Raw genomic sequence first — 27192 nt, forward strand, 5'->3', positions numbered from 1 at the left:
CAGTGTTATTTTAAACAGTTTATTTACATTGCTTAGGCTGGCAAAGAGATATAAAACAGTTAAGTCTGACATGTTCAGAAGCATCACTAATTACATATAGACATTAGACAAGACATTGGTGGTTAAAAAGAAACCAGCAGTTGAGAATTGCTAATACAGACAGTTCAACCACTAATGAAATGCAAAAATATACATATTTAGACAGTTCCCGAGATAGCTTTGCATCATACTAACTGTTCAGAGGAGATGAAAGAAGTGAACATATAGTTTTGAAGGAAGACAAATACATGAAAAAAGCCAGGTAAAAGCCTTAGGAACACTACACCTGAAATTTGACACACCAACATTGGGCCCTTAAATTACTATGTCACACCAATAATCCCATGCATTAAATAATGGTTCATTAACCAGGTATGTGGAAGATGCAGGGTTTTGGGGGATTTAACAGCCCTACTGAAAGAGTGTGATTAATTTTCCTCAGACTTCCACTTAGAAAGAAATTCAAATAATTCAACTGATCATTTTTGGTGGTCAAAGGTAGTCACATCCTTTACATTTACTGTTCAAATAGACCCATGTAACATACCACCAGTTACAGTGAGGATGCAGCAGACCATAATCACAGAAACTCAATTCTATTTCTTTACAAACAACTACATTTATAAAATATCTGGAATAAGCAGCTGTACAATAGGTTAACTCATACTTGAAAGGTCAGGTACTTCATAATGCATCTCCATTTAAGTAATCAACAATTCAAACGTTAGAGTGCTCTGGCAATTGATGAAGTTAGGCAAATATGAGTTCTCCAAACTAGCAGTAAGTTATGTGACCACCATCTTCATTTCCAAATCTGACAAGCTAGTTTATTGCCTAGAGGGGACCATTTCATACAAGAAAATGCTCCACTATATTGGCAAAAAAAAAAAAAAAAGAACTTGTACAAGGGAATATTGTGTCTTAAATGAAGACCTACTTACTTAATCCACTGATTAGTTGATCTGCTTCAACAGAACTAAAAACCCCTTGTGATTAAATAAGTGTTATCTAACATTTTGCTAATCATTGCTAAGTGCTAATGACTAAGGTACCATTGATGTCAGTAACAGGTCATTTGAACAGCCAGCTTCTTGACAGTCTCTAAAATAAAACATTTTACTTTAAACCTGCTTCATATCAAGTGGGTTGTTGATCGACTTAGTGTGTGACTCCTCTTTTCAAAGATTGAGGGAAGACTGACCAAGGAAGGAGAAGGAATACCCTGTCAAGGAAGAAAAAAAAAAAAGTTGTTACTTGGTCTTTTATTAGCCAATGTAAGTAGTGCAGTAGTCCTTTCTCAATCTTGATTTACAATATAAGGAATGTAACAGTACAGAAGACATCCAAGATTGGCAGCTTTTGAAATCAGTGATTCAGCATTTCTAGACTTTGAACAGCAAAGCTGAAAACTATCAAACTGGAAAAATTAATATTTTTTTTTTTAAATGCAAAAGGATTGTCCCAATTCCTAGCCTTATGAGATTCAGAATACAACAAATTTCTGGAGAGCAGCTGTCTACCAAGTATTAGTGTATATCTTGCATCACTTCTGCAGTAATCTCTCTCCAAATTGAAGTCAAGATACATTATGATAATTGCCTCGAGAAGCAGAGCTCCCCTCAGAACCTGAAGTTTTCTGTATTATTATCAGCTTTGAGCCCCAAATCAGATGCTGAACACAAATCTTCTTGGCTACAGAAGGCACCAGGCACCACAGTGATTTGTCAAAGCTTGCTTTAGCTGTGCCTGGATGGGCACAAACCAGGCAAGAAGCTGCCTGTTCTGCTGCAAGGAGCAGAGGCTGCTTCTGGGACCTCACATTGCAGTGAAACCAAACACATCAGTATGGAGCACTACAAGTTAACCTCTTTGGATCAGCTATTTCAGTTTCTTTTTACATTAGACCTCGAGTTACTTCCACAAGCAGTCTTCTGTTGGCTCTTCATAGCACAGTCAAGCTTTTCAGCACATAAACAGGTCATGGTAGTCGGGCAGCTTGCTGCACCTGCATGCTTCACGAATCTTTTAAACAGGGATATTTTGGGCAGGCAGGGATAGAGCACTTCACTATGAAGCCTAATGTCATGGCATTTCTTCTCTTTTTAGTTACAGGCAATATTTGAATATTAATTACTCAACCCTTCTTCATAAAGCAGCTCTTTTTATACTCTAAGGAATTTTTATATAGGGTATTTTTCCATTTACAAGTAGGGGAACAAAGGCTTGAACTCATAAGTAAAACTAGCTGCTAAAGATTTCCCTGCAACCAAGTCCTCAGAACTCTGGCCAGTGAGCTGTGCTGCCACTTGGACAGCTGAACTGAAACAACAAATAATTCCATTGTGTAGAATTTAAAAAAATGCAGAAAAATTAAAGATAAAAGGATGTGTGAAAGAATTAACTTTGCACCCAGAACGAGCAACAGAACTACACTGCATGCAAGTGTTGACTCCAGCCCCGTGCAGTAGATCATGTCAAAGAAAAACCCAACACCATTTCAGACACTTGGTGGATACCAGGGCTTTAGATAGCCCTACTGTGCTGCCTTAGTTTAGATTAATAGAGATTTTTTTGCTCACTTCATGACAGATGGGCATTAACAGTCAGGATTTGCTGTACAAATCTTTGCAGCAGCACATTGGTCGTTATCTGCAGCATCACCACAAGTGGTAGTAATAATAGGGATAGGACATGATCTATCCAAGGCATGGCCATTTAAGCTTCCTGAGTTGGAAGAGGGTTTTTCTTCTACAGCATTTGGAAGATGAATATTTGCAGAGCCAGGACACAGCAGAGGTCGAGGTCTGGGGTTCTGAGAGCTCCAATCAAGAGAATTGGAGCGATGAACATGAACACATTTGACAGATCCCTTTAGGCTGCAGGTAGAAGATGAACGAGCAATCTACGATTAGGAAGGGGGGTTAAAAGTTAGACCAAACAGGAAAAAACTCAAACATCCAAGCTTTACTCCTATTTTCACATCAATAAAACCCTGGCTTGTGCTTAAGTAAACCATACATCTGAACAACAGCTTTAACTCCCTCAATAGATTCAAGACAGGTTTCCTGCAGCTTCAGTTTCCTACTCAAGAACTGCACCTGAGGGGCTGGAATCCAATCCTCTCTTTTCCCCTCAACCTTATGAGTCAACAAAAAGGTTTTATGTAAGTTCTGCAGTGTGCAGGATTGGTTAGAAAAACTACACGACGTGACACATAACATCTGCTCTGCTGCCAAACTGCAGCTTGCTACCTCAGAGGTCCAAGAATTCTGGGAAGAATTTGAAATATGAAAATAGTTTTCAGTACCCTAACTTCTTATCATTGTGTAAGGGAAAAAAAATTTTTATATGGGGTAAACAAACAGAGAGGAAAGTGCAGACTTGCATTTTCATGAGAAATGTGATACAGTGCTATATCAAAATAAAGATAATATATTGGAATTCAAGAACATTTGTAGGAGCAACCATAACTGAAGAAATCTATATGGAGAAATGGGTTATAGAGCCACATTTTTTTTTCCCTTAAGCAACAGAGTCCACTGTGATATTTCCTCTCTTGTTAATTAATATTTTCTCATGCCATTCTGAAGTGGAAGAGCAGGGCAATATCTTTGTTTTACAATTTAATGGCCAAACATATTGATATATCTGTTAAGGTACTGACATATCAGGCAGCAGTAGAAAGATACACAGGAAATGCTGGTTTTGGCCTTCTGTGCTACAAACTACAGACTTTAAAGATGTTTACTCAGCATATAGACTTACTCAAAGACTATAATAAAAGCAAAGATGATGAAAAAAAATCCTCTAAATCTAGTCTGCTTTCCTAGCCTGTACTAGGAAATTCAATTTGACCTAATATAACAGAACTGAGCTGTAATAGGTAGCTAGGCACAGTACCAGAGTTAAAGTAAGCAGAAGATATTTTACCTGGTTTCCTTAAATGTGTTTAAAGAGCTAACTCCCTTGCCTTTTTAACAACTCTCAGGCTGCAGCATCTGTATTGCTCTACCTTTCTTTCTCAGTTTGTGTCACAGGATGTCTAACATCTCACTGTTTTCCTTGATAGTTTCCCTATACTGTTCAGGGGACTTTTGTATATATCACCCAAAATCAAAAGCATGAACCAACATAAGACTGTTGGACATTTCTCAGTCTCTCTGAAGAGGACACACAGTCTGTCTCTGGCAAAAAAAGGTGGGTTGGGGTTTTTTTCCCCCTCATTAATTGTACAATGCATCTTCCAGTTTCTGGAACACAGCGCTGATTTTTCTACCTTCCCAGCGAGTAAGCTCTCATTAAACAACTCTTGCTCAGAAAATAACACTCCTATGAACGCAGTTAAAAATAAATTTTTCCACTGTGGATTTTCAAATTGTCAAAGTAGAGATCAGCACCAGACATTAAAATAACTGTGATCTTAAAAAGGTTCCTTATTTGCTCTGCACAGCCAACTCACTCACCGCTAAGGACGACGCGCTCGTCAGGCGGCTGCCGATGTAACTCTCGTTAGCTGAGCTGGGGCTTCTCCCTTCTGTAGCACTCTGGGACATTAAAGCCCTTCGAAGAGCTCTCTTTGGTGTTTTTGAGAAAGAAAATGCTCTTGTGACCTGAGGAGGTTGACAAGCAGTTATAAACTGACAAAAAAAACAAACTACAAAAAGGCTGTAATAAGTAGTACAATACGAGCCACCGTTTTAATTGGGAACACCTGTGGGACGTGTGTCAAATGTAAAGCTGACTGTATCAAAAGTAGCCAAACACACACACCCACAAGGTGCTCTGCCTCTTAAGGCTCCTCATCACCCCTGCTCTTCTCACTCTGTCCAAACATGGAAACAGCAGAGAAGGGGGGAGCAGGAGAGATTTAGAGAGATGTCAAAATAAGATCTTGTCAACCAGGCTTCCCCACACCAGTCGGGTTCTGCAGAGTCAGGTCCCTTTTTTTTAAGTTGCTCTCAATTTAGTCTTCAGCAGCTTCCAAAACTACAGCAGCCCCTACGTTTTTCTCTAAGGAACAGTTTTATCACCAACATGCTAAGTGTGCTGCAAGGCTGCTGAGCACGGGGAACAGATTCCTCCTTGTTGCATCCTTCTGTCATGCCTTCTCCACACCACAAACTTCAGCAGCACCAAACCCAGAGCAGAGCCACCAGGACACAGCAGACAGGCAGCTGACCTCCTGCCTCCCAGACACTTCCTTTTAGCAGAATCTGAGGGAACAGCTCCTCAGTCTGTTACTTGTGAGCAGCTAAGCCATACACGAAGGAACCTATGCACAGGCAGACACCAGCATTCAGCACTTACTTCTTTGCTAGTTCAAACTCTATCTTACTACCAGGACACATACTCTAAACACATCCTACTTTTGAAGGTAACCTACAGTTGAGGGCTGTTTTGTTTTGTGTGTTTTAGTAATGTATTTAAAAGATTAAAAATATTTAATAGTCTAAGTTCCATAACACACTCAAAAATGTCTATATAATACTAAAGACTATATACAGATACTCCAGAACTACTCAGTCAAAACCTCAAATATTCCCCATCTTCTTTCTTTAAGGAGCTTATACAAGTTTTAGCTCAGATTAAGTTTTTCCTGTCACTACTTTAATTGCTACCCAGAAGAGGAATACCAGCACAATTCCCTGACTAAAGTGGGGTTTACTGTAAAGCACTATCTTACCTTCTTTGATGTTTTCTTTATTGCCCTGGATGCTCTGCTTAAAGTACTGTCCATATCTTTAGTATTTACTTCAACTGAATCAGGATCAGCAGTATAAATGAGATTTTCCTAAAGACAAAAATAGTCCTATTAATGGTCAAACATCAGCACTTGTCAAAATACCATTCTCTGGTTCTTTATATCTGATTTGAAGGCTTTAATTGCCACATTCCTCTAGATTTAACTCTGAACACACAGTTGAGCAGCTATTTGCCTTCATGCCATTTCATGAGATTAGCCACTTGTGCAACCCAGTTTATGAAACTGCTTTATCACAGCTTTGTGTGTGGTTTGTTTGATTCATTTTCAAGGTCAGGGCTGGCCAAAGTAAAAGCAGTAGTTCTAAAATGTAACAGGGAAGCTCCACCCCATACATACCCTGTTGTTTCACTGACACATCTAAGCTCTCCTCTGAATTGTAATGTTGATACCCTCAGCTGCCAAACACAGACTAAGATTTTCAGCCTAAACCACACAGATGTTTTGGTATAGACACGTTTGGGTTTTTTCATACCTCATTCTTAAACTCTAGCATGTGCAAAGCAATCTCTGCCTAGCTACTTACAAAACTTGGCAGGGAAATGTGGGAGTGGGAAGTTGCTGGGGTTTTGTTGTTATTGTTGTTGTTGTTTAAGGTTTTTGTTTTGACAAAAGACAGTTTACATACAAAAATCATTCCGAAAAAACCGTAAGGACACCAGCCAACCAGCTGCATGGCTACTCCTAGGCTCTAACCAAGAGTAGTTAAAGCCTTTACTGCCACCATGTGGCAGTGTCGGAGCTAGTTCGTTTTCACATGATGAGGTTCTTGAAAGCCAGGGAAAGTGTGCTTAAATTGAAGCTCAATTTGATTTTTAAAACTGCAAGAAAGAAATACTACATCGTTGGTACAAAGAAGTAGTTACAGAAGTTGTAACTAATAGGATTCAGCAAAGTAGGTTACAATTTGTTGGCATGTGATTCTGACTGTCCTAGGTTAGAGGGAATGACATTTTTTACATAAAGATTATTAAAAATCCCAACATTTTTTCATCCTTTTGTGCTCTACATAATGCAAGATAAAAACAGGTGACAGACACATTTAAGCAACACTTCTGAATCTTTTCCTACTTTTCCTATTCAGTCTCTAAAAAGAAGCAAAAGCACAAAGCTGTGTTTCTTACTCCTGAGACCCTGGATGACAAGACAAACAAAATAAAACAAAACTGTTTTGTTTATTTTACCTCTCCAGAAACAAGCAGGTCCTTAAAAATCAGATAACCAAATACTGTCCAGTAAGAGTACAATGCAGAACAGAAAACATTCCTAGCTTAATCCCAAGTTATTTCAGCTATATGAACAGCATATATTTTCAGCAAATTTGGATGACTGATACACCTACACTCTTACATAATTAAAAGATTAACTGAGAGTCTCTTGCCCTAATTAGAAGGGACTACTCTTCAAAATTAGCAGTTTTCTGACTGTGGAAAGCCCACACACTGAACTTCTAAAAACTTGAGAAAGCCAGTGCCTCCTTCATTTAATTTTCTTTCATTTCCTTGTTTTAATGATGTAGTTTCTTGTCTGTAGCAGAAACGTGTTCCATGTTTCCTACATTATGGTGCCCATGCAGATAAAGAATTCAACCAAACAGAGTTAAACCAAAATGTATGATTTATAATGCTGCAATTACAAATTGAAACACAGCTATGCAAGAGGCAAGCTGAAGACCATTCTCTTTACATCTGCAGTTCAGAGTTTAAATTATTTATAATTAGTGATGGAGAAAGGGCATGATTCATGGTTTTTAAGTACTTATTAGCTTCTGTAGAAGCTAACTTCCAGGCCGTTTCCTTTTCCACCTTTTAGCCACTCACTTACAGGCATGTTAGCACAGATGTCTTCTGCTCTACTTCACCTCAAGCACGTCCATTATTAACAAGATCTTTAGCTCCATGTGCTTCAAGCCAGCAAGTGAGAAGTATTTCCCATCAGCAAGATGGTTCCAGAGTACTTACAGCATCTGCTTTACAAATAGTGTTAGCCACCTGCCGACACAACATCTTCAGCCAATCTTCTTTAGGAGGTTCTTCAGTTGTCATCTGGAAACTCAGCAGCTTGTTGTTGAGTTCTGTAGGTGGCCTAACAACTAAGGCAAAAGCTTTATGGCAATCTACAGTTCACAGGAAAAAAAAAAAAAGAAGCAAGGAGTTAAGACAAAGAATAATCGTTTTCCTAAAATTCAGGGAGAAAATTGCAAAAAAGTTAACACTCCATCTGCCAGGAACAATACAATTTGTTGCAAGCATGGTATATGTATATAGCTGCTCTAACACCTACAACAGCACCAAGAGCACAGAGTTCTGCTGCATCCTTCATCAAGAGGCTGCAATCAGCTCTTCATGCAAAAGTTGATTATTCACCAAGTAATCTGCATAGTAGTCTACCAACTAAGCCTGGATAGAGCAGTAATTATCAGTGTCATTCTCTGACTCAAGAAAAGTTGGACACATCATTTCTTTATCAGCAGAACAAAGAAAACGTTTACTTTATTTTGTAAAACATGAAAAAGCAACAAATACATTGGTACTATATATGACACATTAAGATAGTCAAGTAACAATGATTATACTATTTAAGCTTGAGAAAAAATTTTAACTTGATAGCAGAAAACTAATCCAGTGCTGATACACTTTCATAGCAGCTACAGCTGAAGCATGCTAAATACACCTGAGAGAGAAGGAAATAAAACCCTCACCAATTCAGAAAAGCAGCACTATAAGAGAGTATATATGAGAAAGCAGGTGACTTCTCCCAAGATGTGTATTACATTTCTTAGCAAATATTCAGTGGTATGCTTACAAGCAACTGCCATGTCCCAAGTCCCAAAGTTAACTTGAAAAGCCAGAAGGTGTCAATGCAAGAAATTCCTGCTCATTCATAGTTTCAAACAGCTTATGCTAAAAATCACATACCTAGCATGCCAAACAAATACACCTTTGTGTTCTATCCCCCAACAGCACACCTTCACTCTTTATACTCTGAACTCCACAAAAAAAGATTTCAAAGCACACAGACCTTCCGTCTCCCTGATGTCTAGAACTTTCTTGATCTGGGAGAGGGGCATGAGAACAACATGCTTGAGAGATGCAGGAGGCCTTGTGTGGCCATGTGGACTCTTGAAAGCACCAATAACTTTATGCCGTTTCCTCGCAATCTGCAGTTAAATAGAAGACAAAGAGGTTAAAGTTGGAAGGTCTATTTAAGCTGTATTGTTTCTTTTCTATTCTTTTACTTTCTTGCATTCAGGAAGACACAAAGCCTTGCTACAGAAAATGCTCTGAGGAGTATTTTACCTATTTTACTCTACCACATAAATCTAAGGATCTCTCTAGGCATTTTTCATGGTGTTTGGTGAATTCACTGTGTTCAGGCCCAGAAAAACTTTATTTAACATCAACACACTCACCTCAAAAATCAAATCAATTTTATAAAATCAAGAGGGGAAGTAATTTTCCATTACAGACCTTATTTTTTCTGGGCATAACAAGCAAGGGCCCTTTGAAACCTAACACAAGGTAGTGTAAATTTAAAACAGAAAAGCAATGTTTGTATGCATGAACCAGCCAAGGCTGTGGTGTGTTATGTCCTAGAAACATCCCTTGCTGTTGCTTATGCATGCAGCCATCAAGTGGGGTCTGCACTGTTCAGTCAGTTTTCACAATAAAACATTGTTATCTTACATGTCTTAACTAATACATCTTCAGTTGCTTGTACCTTGTACAAGAGGTAAGGCAAAAAGCTTTTTAAGTAGTGTTTTCCTTTTCCTCTCCTTACATTACAAAAGGGATGAAGCTGAGTTAACTTGACTCCCAGGAAGAGTTCATCACTACTAACAACAAAAGGAGCACTTAGAGACAAAAGCCTAAAGACAGCACTAATTCTGGATTATTTCAGTTTGTCTTCTAAGACAATACTCTTTGCTGTTGTAGGCACTAACAAATACTTCTGCCAAGTAGTTGCACCTCTGCAAAGTGCCCTTTGCAGCCTCAGTTTCCCCACCTAAGTCTCCAAAACCCAGTTAGATTACTTTTCCCTCTTAATTCCTCCTAACATACATTTAGAATTTAATACCTGAAATTATTTTTTGTAGCCTAAGCCCAGATAGACCTACCCCAGAGGCACAGTATTTACTCACATTAAGCTTAATTAAACTTTAAAAGGACAAGCATCCTGCTGAGCCAAGAACTCCAGCACTTTTTCATCCATTTGTACTACTCAAAGCACTATTCAGGCAAGCATTTATATTTCTTCATATATTAAGCTGCTTTTAAAATTTTGACCTGGCTACAAGACATAAAAGGCTCCATTAACAACTCTGAACTACCCAGAATTGACTACTTGTGTTGACTTACACAACAGCTAATGGAAAGGCAGCAACAGCATGTGTTTAGCCATCCAGCTTCTCATGGATGAAAATTCTACTTGAAAGTTTTTAAATTTTCTTTATTTATATTCATAATGCTGTCTTTTCTAATCCAATCATGGTATGCACTTCCACAGTCATCTTACCTCTAGGCAATCATTGAACAGAAAGAGTGTGACCTGCTCTCCCCTGTCACAGAGGTCATCACCGAGTGCTACAGTTTCCAAACGCTGAACTAAGCTTCTGTGAGAAGACAAGAGATTGGCCTGTGTGACAGAAACAAAAAGCTCATTAAGCATTTAGTTCAAGGGCTGGATTACTGCTTGCTTACAACTTAACACTGGAAATCTCTTTAAACCAGCACTCATTTTAACCTCACAACCTGTTGCAAAGCAAGCAAACTAGGGGGGTCATGTTATAGGTCCACAGCTTCAGAGAAATTACTTACTGGACATCCATCAACTTCATAGACAACATCAAAGAACTGCCTTTGGGCCTCTGTTTTTCTTTTGTCTTCATTAATATGTCTGAGAAAAGCGTATTATAGTTAAAGCAAAAACAAATGAATGCATTGCATTCAAGACATGCAAAATAATGAAGCTAAACATGCAGAGATCTAGGTTACACAGCAGTACAATATTGTTGTTAGCAGTAGTTAACACCATTCCTATATAATTCCTCTCCCCTGCCCTTTAAAGTGGTGAACTGGGAGATCAACCCAATGCAGCTCTTTACAGCCTGCATTTTATCCCCTCAAATCAGGACTGCAGCTCACCAAGAGGCAGATGCAAGAAAAATTACAATTTAGAAGAAGTTGTAGATGTTAAAATCAGACAAACATTTACCCAATTAATATAGGAGATCTCATTGCTGGAGCCATATGCTGTACTTCAAAAGAGGTGAGACTTACAATCTAAACAGCCTCAGCTTTAAGCTAATTAACTCATGGAATGGTGCCAAGAACAGGAACACAGGAGGAGAAGAGAAACTTATGGTCTACCAAGAGAGTGTTCTTTCAGTGGATAGATGCACAGAAGTAAGATTCAAACACAGAAGACATCTCTTTCATTTCAGAGGGAAAAACTAGAAATAAGTGTTGGAATGGAACAGAGGACTGGAGAGGTTTAGCAAAGGTTCAGGTAGAAGTGGTGGGTAACAAACAACAGATTCCTTCCTGAGGAAGACATAAGTACTTAGGTGGAGACTGAAGTTATGGTAATAACACAAAGTTAGAGCCATTTAGGAGGAATAGAGAGATCTAAATGTTAGACAGAATAAGCATTGCTTACGTCATCACTTCCTTTAATGATTCAATAGCTCTCTCTAGAGTGGTTTTATCTGGGTTCTCTTCCGCTGTATGCTTCTTAATATCTACAATGTATAAAAAAAAACCCCCACACATTACAAATGACTGAAAAGAAACAATTTAAACTTCAATTTATCACGTAGGTCAGATAAGATGACTGAAGAAATCACAACTATCCTGGTGTCCAGCTAAACTTGATTAAGTGGGAAAGCAGGTTGAGCAGCAGTCATCTATGCATTATCTTTCAGGAAAAAATCCACCTACAATATAAAACCAAAGCTTCAAACTATTCTAAAAATCAGCCAGATCACATGCTGCTTTTGTTGAAGTGCTAAGACAAGTATAGAAGTCTCTCTCTAAATGAAGCAAAGGGTGGTGGTTTGTTTTTTTAATTAATATTTTTATCAACCTAATCATTATTACAGCAAGAGGTTGATACCAGGTGGAACACATGAAATTTTAAACCTCCTAAACACAAATTGCTCTCTAGTTCATGCTAGCTGCATTTGAATCTTAATTAAATTTCTATTTGGAGAGACAAAACTAGTGTCAGAGCAAATTTTTCTTCCACCTGCAGACAAATATATGGACAAATTTAGCCCCAACTATGCTTTCTTCAGTAATGAGTCTTGCTGACTGCCATTAGCCACAATTAACTCCCAGAATCAGGCTCGTTTTATATGAGAAAAGCTGTTGCTAATTATGACAAAAACAGACATTATCTTTAGTTTAACACCTTCACAGGCAAACTAATAAAAAAATAGGTCTCTGGATTACCATTTAGTAGGAGAGCAACACTAGGAAGCCTTTGGACAGGACGGATAAGGAGTTCAGCAAGGCTCTGACGGCCACATTCAGGTTTAGCTTGGTTTATCTGGGGATAAGAAAGAGGAGAAAACTTTGACACACACACAAAAATAAATCACAAACCAGGAGAAAAATTGTCTTCCTCGAAGCCAGCACAACAGCAAAAGTTTGGCAGTCTTTTACCACCGATACTCAATCATTAACAGATGGTGTTTAAGACATTATCTTCAAATTTGTGCAGTATTTATCACGATTTACTCGTGTCTAGTGTTAAACTGTCCCTTTATCAACCTCTCAGTCCTTGCTCAGATGTCAATACTAATGTGGAATGGAGCAGGGGATGGTTCTCTTATTCATTTCCTCATATTTTAGACATCAATAATTGGAAATAATTCCAGGTACATAAGAAAATGGGATCTGAAATCTATCAGTTTGATCACTATTTGAGACGCACTTGTTGGTTGTAAGAGTTAAAGCTATGCTGCACTATTAATCAATTATATACATCTTTATCTGAGGAGCTCAAGTGTTAAGACTCATCTTCAGATAACACTTTTTTTGAAGATCATTTTCCTCTTAGATCTCTATTGTTATGCTCTTATTCATTAGTCACAAAAATGTTGAGACATTCTACTTCCCTGAAACTCCACAGATACCAGGAGTTAAGTGCTAGTTCAGAAATACAAGTCTTTCCAACACAGGGAGTGGCAGCACAAAAAAAACCAACTTATTTGAGGTAAAGTAATCAGAATGCACATTTTTCCAGCAACAAAGTGCATATAAAAAAACTACCTTGAAAACTGTATAACATAGGAGGAACCTGGACCTCTTAAGAGTCTTACCAAGGAGCCTGAGGAACTGAAGTCAAATCCTTCCTATTTCTGTCTCACTGAGAGATGTTCACATTCCTCCAAACTTCCAAAATTCCACATTCCTCATCTACTGCATTAAGTAATTCTCCTTGCAACAATTTCCCCATTCTTGTCACAAGACAGTCCAAAAGACACTTACCTTTAGGAAGGCATGAAACCTTGGCTTCTGTTTTTCACATCTAGTAATAGTCTCCTTGCTCATTTCAAAGAAATTCACAAATGGAGGGTATGTTTTCAGCAAGTCTTTTGACTGAAAAAAAACCAAAAAACACCACAACTGTTACAGATCTTTAAACATCACGCAGCACTGTAGAATGTTCATACAAAGCTGCTCTAAGGCACATTTCAGTAAAGAAGAATAAAAAAATGTGATGCCAACTCATGCATGCTCACAGAACAATTTAAGATATTTTTGTATGCCAGATGCCCAAGAATCTGTGCAGCTGATCAAATGCTGACTGCTCTTGGAAGCACCAAATATACATGAAAATCTTAGAAGTTGATGAACTCAACTAGAAAGTTTATTCTCACATGGCAAGATGGTGAGAACTTTGGAAATTTTAAACAGGTATTTTCTCCAGTTACTGCAATGACCTTTAAAAGACATTAAACTACTAAAAACAATACCTTAGACTGAAAACTTCTGAATGCCAAAAACTATTTGCCTCAGAGTGATCAGGTCAGCAAAAGCACAGTACCTAGCAGACTTTTTATATTAACAAACATGGCAGTCCCCATCCTGGCTTTCCTGTTCTGCACATTCTGTACTTGGGAAAACATCATTCATTTACACATTTTAAGTCTTGAAGGCAGAACACTAGAAGTTTCCATGGACAGTTATTTTCCTATTGAGCAGAGGCAGTAAGTAGCCAATTTACAGGAAGAGCCCTTTTGATGTGTAAGTAAAAAGCATGTCTGTAGTGTTGCAAATTACAGTACTCAAACCTTATCTATTTGGAGTTTCACCCCCTCCTTCAAGTGGGCAGACAAACTTGACATGGATTAGCTATAGAAAGTGTCACATCAACTCAAAAGCCCAAATGGAAAACACAGTGATAAAAGTTTGTGTTCTTTATCAATCAGTTGTGCTTTTCTTGTGTTTGCTAGCTCCTACAAAGGAATTATTTGTAAGCTAAGAGAACAGCTCTAACGAATAAAAACAAAAGCCAGAAACTTACATATTTGAGAATAATATCACCAATGCTTTTGCTTTCAGTCCAATTCATCATAAGATCTTCCAGGTCTTCCTAGAATACATGCAGGGATGAGGTGGGAAGAAAATAAGAGAATGAACTGCATAGAGCTCTAAGATTGGATCAGTGTTCTGTCCAACATACAGACTTGGTTGGGTGCTTACATGCTGACACAACAGGCAATCCTAAAAGCTACATAATTTCACATTAAGACTTCTCTGCCTACTCAGAGCTGAAAGCAAGAGACCTCTGGCCTGTTGAATACCCAGTTTTGATTCAATCCCAGCAGTGTATCAGCATTAGCCAGCTCTACAACAAAATGACCCTGCTGTGTCCAACATACCACAGAACATCCCAAATTATTCTTAAAAAGTACACGTAGAAGACAACTGAACCAATTCTAATTGAGAGTGCACAATTAGTATAGGACTCCTTAATCCATAAGATAGGATTGAAACAGCACTAGAATAGATTTCCCTCACTTGCTCCACCAGGGTATCAAGGAAAGTGAGACCAAGCTGTTAAAACTGTATTAGCTTGATAAGGATCAAGCTTATTCACTCACTGTCAGCTAACAGGGACAGAAGGACACAGCTGAAGATCCAATATGACCACTAATACTGGTTTGCTACTGCCTCTTATCTTTATTACAAAGATGAAACAAAACATAACCACTAACTAAACTTTATCCATTTAACCATTCACCTTTTTGACCAGTCTTATATCAGTTGCAGAAAAACTTCTACAGGAAGAGATATTAAAATGAGAAAAGACCAAGCCAGCTCACGAATAGCAGTGTTAGTTACATATAATCAGTTACAATAATCAGAATTCAGATACTTTTTACTAGGTGTTAAATCTCAAAGCATTTTTACCTCCATTTCACAGGTGGAACAGTAACTGAGAGCACCAGGATGAAAATACCCCACCCAGCAGATACAACTTAAAGCACACAGAGAAGAATCAGTCTGTACCAAAACTTCCCCTTTTGGGGGAGAAGTTGCTGCTCACCTTGATTTTAGTATGCACGTCAAGAATATCTGGAATGCTGCCAAATATTGTCTTAATTTCTTCCTGTGCAAGAATTGGTCCTCCAAGTTGTCCTTCCTTCTCCAGTGGCACTTGAAATAACTGATTAATTAGACATGAGTTATTGCCCTCCCAACCTCCACATGGTATTAGAGATAATCATGAAGGCAACAGTGTTTTCCTTCCAGCTCATGCTTTCCTGCAGCCACAGCCTTGAGACATTCTATTCCCTTTTAACAAGAGCGGGCTATGAAGGAGTAGTTTCAAGATACAAAGCCTCAGGTTGATGTTACTACAGCATCATCTGCTTTCCTACTCACACACATCTTGGCTTAATAAATAAACACTTTAAACTAAACATTTTTATATCCCAGTAAAATTACACAACTGTTTAAATTGTCACTTTTTAAATGAACCTGTGATGCAACCAAGCCTTCAAAAGACTGCAGGCTGAAAGTAATGTAAACACTAGGTAACCTATAACATTATAATAGACCTGTACTTGCATGAAAATCAGCTTACCTGAATGATTGTTGTTAGTATGTCAACATAGTTACTTTCTGTCTGATACAACTCCTTTGCAACCTGCCATCTTGCAGACTGCTTCAGTGAAAGAGGGGTTGAGTTTTTGGAAGGCCTTGCACAGGATTTTGGTGTTTCTGGTGAAGCCCCAAAAGAAAAGAGCTTTATTACAATGGAGTCCCCCCCAGAAATTCACTCACAGACAGGCAGAAATGCCTACTCAATTTTTAAGGGAAGATAGCTTTTTTCTTAAGGCTATCCTGTAGGCTTTTATAGTTAGCAGAGCTCTTTCTGGAAAATAGCTTTCCTTATTGCAGCCTAATTATAGAAAAACAGTAAAATTATTCCTCAAAATTAATATCAAACTAGCAAATCAGCTTATGGGCAGATCAGTGACTTAACCCTATTACGTTTAGTGGGAAGTGAGGTGCTAAGAGTACTTTTCTACTTTTATTTTGCTATGTAAACAGTTCTCCTTCACCTGCCTACCATCCTTCCATTAGCTTTGTAGCTTAAAACAAGCTGGTGATTTAGATTCCTGTGAAGTTTTAGACATGCCAGTTGGCTGACAGTGTTACCTCAGAGCTTTTCAAAGACCTAAGAGTAAGCTTTGCAGGCATTTTCCCTTTAAGTCCTTCAGAAAAGGACTAAAAGGACTTCTCCAAGTACCCTACTGGAGGCACTTTCAGACGACTTACTGTTAACTGTTACTTATTTGGCACAGATTTTCAGCAGAATATTTGAAGTAACACTGCACTGTACTTCTCATTTATCTGTCTGTCTGAACACTTCACTCCAATTCCACTTTCTGCAGGCTTTGAAAACAGGAAAGCCTGAAGTAACAAGTCTGTAGCAAACCGTGCATTGCTACCCTTACTTCTTGTATGCAGAGAGCTCTTAAACACTGCAAAGTGTGTCTGAAGCAAGGTTTTTCAGCTCTACCTCCATTGGTAGTGCTCGAGTCTGGAGTGTTAGAAATATCCAGCAAGGAGCCAATAGACAGTGAATGCTCAGCTGAGGGGCGTTTCCGAGGAGGGAAGGGGGAGAGGTCAGTTTCTCTGGTCAGCTGTGCCAGGGTCTCTTTTAAACGCCGCCTTTTGCGATTGCTGTTTGGTGTGCTCAGAGAAAGCAGTGACACAGACTTCTTCAGGCCAGGACTCTCTGACTGTAATTAAAAGAAGATTAGCTTCATGTTTTTACTCACTCTGCCCAACTCAGCATAGTAAGTTAACTGTAGAGCTCAGCACACAACATGATACTTCTTAGGGAAGCCAAGAAAATCCACGCAAAGGACTTTTTTACTAGTATTTTGTTTGGCTAAAAATAAGCCCAACTTTTGGGAAACAGAAGAATCTTTTCCAAATTATATTTATTATATTCCAACTTATATTATTATATTCCAAAATAGTATTATATTTATGAAACTCATAATGGATTCTCCAGGATTTAAGTGTTGCTTTAAGCACACGTACTATTGCACATGCTAATTTTACCACCAATTACATGCCACACATTATGTGAGAGTTCAACATACCTTCTCAAATAAATACATGGACTCTCCAGCTCTGGCATCCATTTGAATGCTTCCCCAGAACCACTAGAGGTAAAAGAAAACGTATATTGAGAACACATTGCACGGTTTTACCCAGCGTTAAAAATATTCAAAATATTATGCATCATAGTAAGGCTCAGTATTTTTTTTTTTTCAGAATGAGCCACATCTTTGTATTTCTATCTCACAAACTATTATACAGCAATATGCTTTCAAGAATGGGGCAGCACTGACCTCTTGCTTTACAACATAAAGTTTTTTCAAGGGTTCAAATGGAAGATCTTTTACTGTATTTTCTTCAACCACCAAGTGTGTACACCTTTCATCACCAACTGGTAAATAAAGTCCTCCTAGGGAAAAAATAAGGAAAATTAGCAAGAATGAAGAATATTGTGAGACAGCAGTAGATATGATCAGCAGTAGACATGTAGGAAATAGTATGTAGCACACAGTAGCAAAGTACACATTAAAAAGTCCAGAGCACATGGAGCTCAGCGGGCATTTAAACCCATCTGCCAATAAATGCAATATTCTTCCAGGAAGCTTTTCTTCTATCTTGGAGAAGCAAACTAGAAGGAACCACCCTAAAGACACCCACAAACTAGAACCTCTGTGTGGCAGTCACCATGTTGGCAGCAGCTTTAGTTCAACTTTCACTTCCAATTTCTCTAGTCTGTTGCATGCAGCTCCAGCAATACAAGGCTGGAGACTTGGCAGTGATGTTACATCATTACTGTCAATGTAATTATTAATATTGTACTACACTACCACAAAATGGAGCACTTCCAAGCAAGTGTTCTACCAGTGATTATTCATACCAAAGTTGTAAACACTGTAGATTCTTCCTGTGAATTACATAAAGATGCATACCACAAAACTGATTATGGCAACTGAAACTGACAACACATATTATGTAGCAAGTGTTCCAGGGTATCTTCAAGCATCCTTCTTTTTCAGTTATCTAGTTTAAATCAGCCTAGGAAGTTTCAAGTCTTCAACAGCTACTGGAATTTATGCATACACTGACACCTAAAAATCAATTTACAGCTCTCCAAGTTGAAGAGTCTTCAATTAATGCTTCAAATTCACAACCCAGCATTTCTGCTTCAGTGAAGTATTTATCAGCTATAAACTCCATTCATTCCACAAGTCAACTCTGACAAATAATAACCTTGCATTTCTGTCATTTTTTCCATGTTGGCTCTCTCATCATCAGAGAATCCAAGGAAACTTAACATGCAATCCTGGAAAGGAGGAACCTTGAACTGATTTCTAAAGTCATCATCAGTGGCACAGAAATCACTGGGGAGGGAAGAAAACAAGTCACAAAAAGGTCAGGAAATCAGTGCTACATGACAATTTAAACAAACTTGCAACACTGCAGCTGAACAGCATGCAAGGTTAAGGCTGAAGGGAAACAAACACCTACATTTCATTCCTTTTCTCCCAAGCCTTATAAACCCACTCAGCTTTCACAATAGGAGTACCCAGACTTACAGCAATCTGCAAAACAGGAAAAGCACAAATGGAACCAAGTCTTTCCATTTAAGTCTTTCACATACCAAGAAAACAAAAAAATCATAACCTTGCTTTTACTTTTCAAGACAAATACTGCAAAAAAGCAAATGTATTCCTTCAAGAACCATGTCCAACTGTAACTCCCAGGAGTTAGAATGTATTAATTCTTCAGTGTCTAGATAAGATCAATAGTTATTTTGAAGCTTACTCAAGAGTGCACAGTTTTGTTAGTCTGATATCCTTCATCACTCCCAACACCAAGCCTCTGTTCCTGTCGAATATAAGATTTTTTTCTGCTTTTAACATTTCACACTAAAACATTCCAGCTTGCTTTTACCAGACACAAAACAACTATTCTAAAGGTAAATCCATGACTGCTTGAGGATAATTGTGCAGTTTTCCTACTTTTTCCCTTTGAGTTGGAAGGAAGGAGTTCTTGATCAGTGTTGGAAAGCAGGGAAGATGAGAAAGACCAAGGAAAAAAAAAAGCAGCAGTCTACTAACAGTTCAAACGAGGGAGGGTCAGGGGACAAAGGGACATTGCTATGTCATGTCCCATGGTACAAAAGCCTATGAACCTCTGTTTGCTTGACAACTGGACACATGTGTCTTGAAGGACTCCCTTGTGGTGGTATCAGGAAAAAACACAAACATACAAAAAAACACAAACATACAAACATACTTTGTAAAACATGATGCACACAAATAGAGTACTAAAGTTTTTTGCAAGTTCTGGAAGTTTATTGCTTGGCTAAACAAACAAAACTGGCATGTTTATATATAAATACTTGTTCATTCATGAGCAAGTGTTTCTCAGTGCCTTAAGAGACTCCAGTACTGACAGCATCAGTACTTCAGAAACATTTTGGTTCTAGTTATTTACTATATTTGTCTATTTCAAAATTTCTCCCTTCAGGCAACTGACATTACTTGGATCTCTAACAGAGATAAAAACATGTCAAAGCTAAATACCAGCTAGAGATGAACTCACCCTTACAAGGCATTGTTGTTAGTACAGAAAAAAAACAACCTGTGAGCTGATATATAATTTACAGACTTAGTCTACAAGAACCAAATTCTGAAATTTTCCTTGAAGTATCAGCTCAAGCTTACATACTCTGAATTTGTCTCCATGTGTTGAGTTGGCCACCAGGTGTGTAACTTTTGAGCTGAAGTCCTTCCGAATAATTCCACCCATATGATGAACCAAGGTCACCAGCTTAACCTGAAAAATAAAGACAAAGTGAGTTTTCAGTGTATCATTTGAGTCATAGAGTGCAGAGAGAGAGCAGTACAAAAATAGTTTACAAAGCAAGCCACAGGGGTTTACTTTAAATGCCTAGGAATAGAAATTGTTTGATTTGTTCTTAAAACAACTTGTTCAGATCTACAAGATATAGATGATACATCAGAAAAGCTAATAAATTTTGAGGGTTTTTTGACATTTAATACAGCCTTTCTGTGTAACTTGAGGACTACCCAAGGCACCAATCATCACATGTAATGCCTTTTCATGCACAACAGGTTTTAAGTGTTATCCTCACTGATTTAGGCAACTATACCCAATAGGGCAATCACCAGAATTTACATAAGACTACAATCTGTCCAGTTTGAACTGAACAGATCAAACTTCACTATTCCTAACACTGGGCAAGGGCTTTTGTTTGTTGGTTTGTTTGCTTTTTTTTCATGAAAATGTGAAGCCATATTTTGATTCCCAGGTGTCCAGTAGGGAAATTAGATGCCAACTGCACCACTAAAATGGAAAAGCAAAGTGCTAGAGTATCAAACCACTTGATACATAGGTATGTGAGGCCTAAAGTAATGAGAGCATGATAGCAAGATAAGGTAACATGTCTGCAATTGCTCTGAAGAGGGATGTAAAGCTTTACTAGGCCCCACTATTATGTAAAAAATAAGAAGACATTATTTGGTATATATTATATTACCTGAAGCCTAAAGCTACAAATCTTAAAGCTCTATGGAATTAGAGCTGTTTAATGTCATTCAACAAAAAAAAAAATTACAAAACTGGCATCACTGGACTTGCACAAGGAAACAGTTTTATTCTCATCCTCAGATATCATTGCCTCTGGACATGCAACAAAACACAAAACCAAAACAAACAAAGTAATTCATTCCCCCCCTGTAAGCTCTAGTCACAGTTAAAGCCTACGGGTGACAGAACAGAAGAGCACTTTGAGAATAAACTTAACAGAGCTTTACTCATCCAAAGTAAAAAAAAGTCTTACTAATTCATCTTTTTTTCTGAAGCCTGTAAAGCACAGCACCAAGTTCAGCATACTTGCACAGTACAATGGACGACAGGAGAAAGGTAGAGGCTGAAAATAAGAAGCAAGCTTATTAGTCAAAAGCTTCCATTACAGTTTCAACATTATTTTTAATACAATACTATTGTTCCTAGTATTAAAATGCAGCACACTAGTTCAAGTCTGTGTATTCAGTTATAACAGCTCCAGACATGCCAAAGTTCCATGAAAGTAACTGGAGCATCCCCAAAGTAGCTCCCTACCCTGTTTGTTCCTTCCCAGTCCATTCCCTTTACATGACAACCACTGGAAATAGTGTCTGTCAGAGCTGCATTTATATGCATTTATATGCTCTTCTAATGGCACAACCCCAGCTAGTGGGGCAACTCCCACAACTGCTGCAGTAGTTGTAGCCTTACTATTGTACACCTATGCTTTTTCACTACATGAAATATTCTAATATGATATAAGAAACTTCTTTTCTTAAAATTCAGTGCTAAGAATATTTATGATTGATTGACAAAGCAAAATAGATTTTTTTTTTTATTCTTATTTAGAATCCACTGCACCAGAAAACTATCCAGCTAATTTCCACAGAAAGCACAACATACCTCTCTCCTCTGTGCACAGTGCAGTACTACTGGAGGCCCAATGACACGGCAGTCTGCTTTGCAGAGCTTGTTAAAGACAGGATCTTGGAAGTCTGAGACAACGAAGACAGTCTCAAATTCTGGGGAATCTGAGTCTCCAAGCTCTTCTATTGTATCTGTCTTTATGTAGGGTACTTTAATTTCCTTGATTTATGGGGATGAGAAGGAAAGCTTTATTCAGGCAGCTTAGTTACACTAGTGTCAAAAATCAACTGATTTTTTGGGGCTATTAGAAAAATGTACAATTCTTGTTTCAACAGAAAGACTCCTAGAAGGACTGGCGAAAGCTGAAGGAGATGCAATGTTCTCCAGCATAAGAATAGCTATTAACTGCACCTAAGAAAAAAAAATCTTAAAGCAACTCCTGCTTCTATTACTTAGTAGTAGCAGTAGTGTATGTATCAGTTCAAACTGATACTATAGTACTGGAAATATTTACAGATAGAAAAAAATGTAAGCACAAAAGAAAAAATTTCAGACTGTGAAAACAGCTTAAGGTACTTCAGGATGCTACTACAAAGTAGCATCCAGCTTGCAACATCAAGTGCCATGTTGCTCATGATCTAAGGAACAGATGTCAATTTTCTTCATTGCTAAATATTTTAAGGAGCCCAAAAACTTGGTCTGTTCCAATTTCAAACACTAGTTCCAAACTTTATTTCCTAGGTTTTTCACATTGAGAAATGGAGACCCATTTCTTACACTTCAGATTAATGCCAGCTTTCAACTGAAACAGAAATAAATTAACCATTTGTGAAGTTAGTTCACAGCAAAAATTTATGGGCTGATGGAACTTAGGCATGCAGTTGAGTGTCTACTTTGATAGTCCCACTGTTAGAAAACACCACTAATTAAGAGCTGCAGATATTATTTCCATACTTGAGAAAGTGTAAAATGTGCCCATTTTGAGATTTAAGTGACATTAGAAATGTTAAGATTACATTGTGACCATTATGCCCAATTAGTATAAATTAAAGCCTGTGCACACTTCAGTCCCAGTGAAGTACAACATGCTGCATGCAATTACAGGTGCTTAATTGCATGACATACCATATGAATAATACTTTTTATTAATTTGTCTTCTGATTTACCAGGACTACTTTCCTTTATCCTTATAACTGGTACTTCCATTATCTTAATGGTCTGTGGAAGAGGAGAACTTTAGTACAGAACCAAATTGGTTACAAGAAGTCTAAAAGCACAGCATCTGATGTGAGATGGCAGGGACTGTGTTATTTTGCCCCACATACCTCCAAGGCTTTCAGGAGATCCTCACGCCTCCCTGCTTCCTGAACCAGAACCACTCTTGTTTCTATGTGAGCCATTTCTGTAGTTTATGGAGAAACAAGTATAATATTTGTATTTTAATAGGAAAAGCCACAACCCTAAATCAAGTAATAAATGTACAGAAGAAAACAGGCAGACTGCATCCTTTCAAAGTATCTTTTTATGAGGAACAAGCCTGAAAATAAATGTTACCTGTCCTTTAATTAAGGAATACCCAACTAGCCATAGAGCCTGAACTTCTTACTACAGAGCAAAAAGATCCTGCAATTCATGAGCAGGACCTTAGATTCAGAGTGACAACATGCAAAAGTAAGCAAGGGTGGGGGGAACAAAACAAAACCCACTAAAAAACAACACTCCATCCAGCAGAATTAGGTACCAGGAGTCAGAGGAAAAGAGATACCTTTCCAGTTTCTGTATTCCTGGCTAACAAGGTTCATTACCTACTAGGAATTTCTCCATGTATTAGGAGGAAGGGACAAGTGTTGCCTCCATGTCATTTGCACCAAAAGACTGACAAGGAATTTCAGCTACTGCACTGCACAAAAATATTTACCTACTTGTTGTTTAGTTGGGTTTTTTTAATGTCAGGATTTGTTCCCGAATGAATTTCAAACTCAAGAGTGCTAATCCCTTGAAGAGCTGCCTGCAATCCTACAGAGCAGAGCAGCTGCAGTTTCCAAACACTGATGTCAAAATATCACTCGGAATTATTTATCCCACAGAAGAGGCATCAAATGGAATCAACAGCTTTCTAATACATCATCCAGAAAAGTTGTTTGATTTCATAGCTGTAACCCCACATTTTGTTAACAAGATGAGTAAAAATTAAGACAGCCCCTTTGTTGGTGAGAGAACACCAAATCAACACATACTACACACAATTCTGTAGTTCAGTCATTAAAAAAAAAAAAAAAACCATAGTATTAAAAGAAGCTGCTTCTTTACCTTCAACATCCAAACCAGACCCAGGAACTGCATCCTCTTTGGACATTTCTATGATTTTTGAATCCAGAACAGAATCAGCCAAGAGGCTCCTCCCAGTTTCAGACACCAGTGTACTGTTGTCAGCCATGATTACGTCTTGTTTATTCAGCAGCTAGAAAATAGATGTGGGAAACTGAGCTACAGTTGCAGAAAGCTCATTAGTGAGTTCTGTGACTAAGGCAGAAGTAATTCAGAACAAAAAAGACAAACAAAAAAGCCCCAAACATTTAGACTCCTGTTAAAATCCCACTCACACTCATTGAGTAGTTCTAAAAGACAAGCCTGACAACAAACCTGTTGCAGAAATGGTTCTGAGCAGGCTGTTTATCACATTAAAATTAATTTGCACAGAGAGCTGCAGCAGGGAACCCCTAACTCTAGTGTTCATATTTAAAAGTTTCATCACAAAACATGGACAAACTACAAGCACTTGCTTACTTCAGTGATAAATTGTGAAAAGCTAGATGTGAGGCCAGGGTTAGCATTGCAGAAGTGAAAAGTAGAGAAAGCATCTTGCTAAACTTTGTTTCTGCAGGTGAACTGGCTAGTGACTGGGGCTACATAAAAATAACCATTTTGGGAGTGGAACCAGCAGTGTTTACTCATAGAAAAATGAGGTTTCTCAAAATGCAAGGGAATCTCAAAGTAAATAAGCACACATATTCCTCTCTGTATGATCTAGTCTATTGTCTTAGTTTGACCAGAATACAGAAGTCTCCATTCAGCACAGGATGAAGAGGCTTTCTGTCTTCTCACATACAGAATTTATCTTTGTTCTCTCTGCCCATCAAGCAAACTTGTCACACACTGGGAAGGCAGAATTCTTATTTCTCTCACATTCTGTACCATCTCATACCAGAAAATTTGTTCTTAAGCACCTGCCAAACACATAGCACATTTTCTTGTGTGTGTGAAGCAAGAAGCAAGCATTTCCTCTGATTCATCATCCACAAAGATCTAAATGTTTGCACAATGATATCAGAAGTTCTCTAGACCAGCAACTGTATTTGCACTGCTGTGGTGTAACAACCCCCTGCATCACCTTAACTGAAGTTGTTCTCTAGTAATAAACTAAAGTATTGTCTGAAAGAGGAATAATGAGGTAGTAAAACTCAGAGTACAGCATACCCTGGTTTTTTCTGAGGTGTGCAGTGCCCATCTAACTACACAGCAGAGTGAAAAACAGAAGACAAAAAGCAATGGGTGCTTTGGCACAACAGCAGTACAGAAAGGCATTTGTCTTCCAGAGTTTCCATGTTTGAAACTCTTGGCCAGTATGCATCTCTCCCCAACACTAAGGTAATGATAAGCAATAAGCCAATACTACCAATTTATCATAATTCATGGCATATTCCATTATCACATGGATAATGTGTAGGCTCCACAGAATTCAGTTTCCTAGCAGTAAATCCCAGTCACCCAGTTAATTTATTTCAGAATAGCTTGACACCTCATGAGAGGAAAAAATAATTTTAACCAGACAGCCTTTAGTGATCACCAGTCCAAAGGTTATAAAGATGCCACAGGGAATTGTTACACAGTTACCTCTTCTTTGGTAGTGAGGATGAGGGGAAGCACGATCTTGGAAGATGCAAACCATGGTGTTAATAATGATTACCAGGCAGTTGTATTTAAAATCAAAAATCAGATTAAAAAAACAGAACAAAACATCCTCCAGCTAAGGGCACCATTAAACTTAAATCTTATAGGCTATTTTTTAAGTCTGAGAGATCAGTGATTCCTGTCATGCTGCTGCTGTTATGCCTAATAACATGTATAATAACACAGAAAACTACACAGTGTGTTTGGGAAAAGCCCATACCTTGGGCTGGGCATTGGTTTTCTTAATGGCTCCTCCAACTTCTTTCTTTATGGGGTTCTATTGAGGGTGGGCTTAAAAAATACTCCTTGTTTTAATGGTCATATATTAATAAGATAACATTAGTCCCTAAGCTCCTAAGCTTATACCCTGTAAGTGCTGAGGTACAACAGTGAACAAACAGCACACAGAAGACATGAACACCACACTTTCCCCTGACATGAAGCACAGAAGGCAGAACATCCCCTCCTCAGGACTCGAGCACACCAGAACACGCTCACAGCATTACAACTGAGTCCCCAGGAATCCGTGGCAAGCAAAACACCCATCCCAATACGTTATTAAAGCAAAGTGACAACACTAAAAAACCTTCCCACGCCCCTCCTTCCCCTCCTGAAGCACCACCCAGGACCCTGATCAAAGTGCGCTGCGGGGAGGCGGCCGGGGGCAAGAGAAAACATCCCCACCTCCTCTCACCTTCCCACCCAGGAGCTTCTAGCGGGCCCGGGCCTCCGCTCTGCCCGGCGAACACCGCCAGCGGCCTCGGGAGGACCCGGGAGGCCCAGAGGTGCCCTGGACAAAAACCCCAGACCGCCCGCACCCCCTGCTCGATCTCCCCCGTCCCCTCCCGGGCCTGTTCCCCCCCTCACCGCCGGTGCCACCTGCCGCCACCTCACAGCCTCCCTGCGCCATCACCGCCCGCCGATTCAAAAAGCGAGCCGCCGCTCCAACCGCGCCGCCCATTGGCTGCCGCCCTCCCCGCCCCTCTGTAAACCGCCTCCTCATTCGGTAGCGCTGCGAGATATCCCGCCCCTTACCCATCCTTTTTTTGCACGCCGCTTCGCTCTGATTGGCTGCCGCACCTGCCGCTCAGAGCTCAGCGTTCTCCTATTGGCGGGAGGGGGAAAATTTCCAGGCCAGACGACCCGGGCCTTGTTGCGGCTCCGCAGGGGAGGTTCCTGACAGGGCGGGGCCTGCTCAGCGCTGATTGGCTGCGGGCGGCTTTCAAACGCTTCCAACGGCCGGAAAGGAAAGACCCGGATGTAGCGGGCGCGGCCCCGCGGTGAGAGGCGCGGCCCCGCGGGGAGAGGGCTGTCATGAGCGTGGAGGTTGTGAGGGTTATGCTGAGCTTCAGAATGACGAAGTTTTTAAGAAAAAAGGGAAAAGAGGTGACGGAAGAAACTGAGTGAGTGAGTGAGTGAGTGGCTGGC

At 39.1% G+C, this 27192-nt stretch overlaps 1 protein-coding gene across 3 annotated transcripts; it reads right to left on the reverse strand.

Moving 5' to 3' along the window:
* Nucleotides 1-26722, reverse strand: ECT2 (epithelial cell transforming 2). Of its 3 annotated transcripts, none has more exons than XM_071752651.1 (25): nucleotides 26632-26722; nucleotides 24124-24274; nucleotides 23139-23215; nucleotides 22939-23031; nucleotides 21850-22032; nucleotides 21221-21310; nucleotides 20086-20193; nucleotides 18880-18953; nucleotides 18622-18752; nucleotides 17685-17800; nucleotides 17433-17495; nucleotides 16841-17063; nucleotides 15899-16035; nucleotides 15359-15478; nucleotides 14333-14401; nucleotides 13294-13404; nucleotides 12253-12349; nucleotides 11459-11540; nucleotides 10618-10696; nucleotides 10316-10435; nucleotides 8822-8960; nucleotides 7762-7916; nucleotides 5723-5830; nucleotides 4503-4649; nucleotides 1038-1261 (listed from the first exon to the last, which is right to left on the reverse strand). In XM_071752651.1, the coding sequence occupies exons 2-25, from the start codon at nucleotides 24248-24250 to the stop codon at nucleotides 1172-1174; spliced, it is 2739 nt and encodes a 912-aa protein (XP_071608752.1). In that variant the 5' UTR covers nucleotides 24251-24274; nucleotides 26632-26722; the 3' UTR covers nucleotides 1038-1171. The 3 variants fall into 3 exon arrangements, with proteins under 3 accessions (XP_071608753.1, XP_071608752.1, XP_071608754.1); XM_071752653.1 differs by lacking the exon at nucleotides 1038-1261 and adding an exon at nucleotides 2565-2941; XM_071752652.1 differs by lacking the exon at nucleotides 22939-23031 and having other exon boundaries at nucleotides 1-1261.
* Nucleotides 26723-27192: the final 470 nt, after the last annotated feature.

The sequence above is a fragment of the Heliangelus exortis genome, chromosome 9 (assembly GCF_036169615.1).
Source record: "Heliangelus exortis chromosome 9, bHelExo1.hap1, whole genome shotgun sequence".
Classification (NCBI taxonomy): Eukaryota; Metazoa; Chordata; class Aves; order Apodiformes; family Trochilidae; genus Heliangelus; species Heliangelus exortis.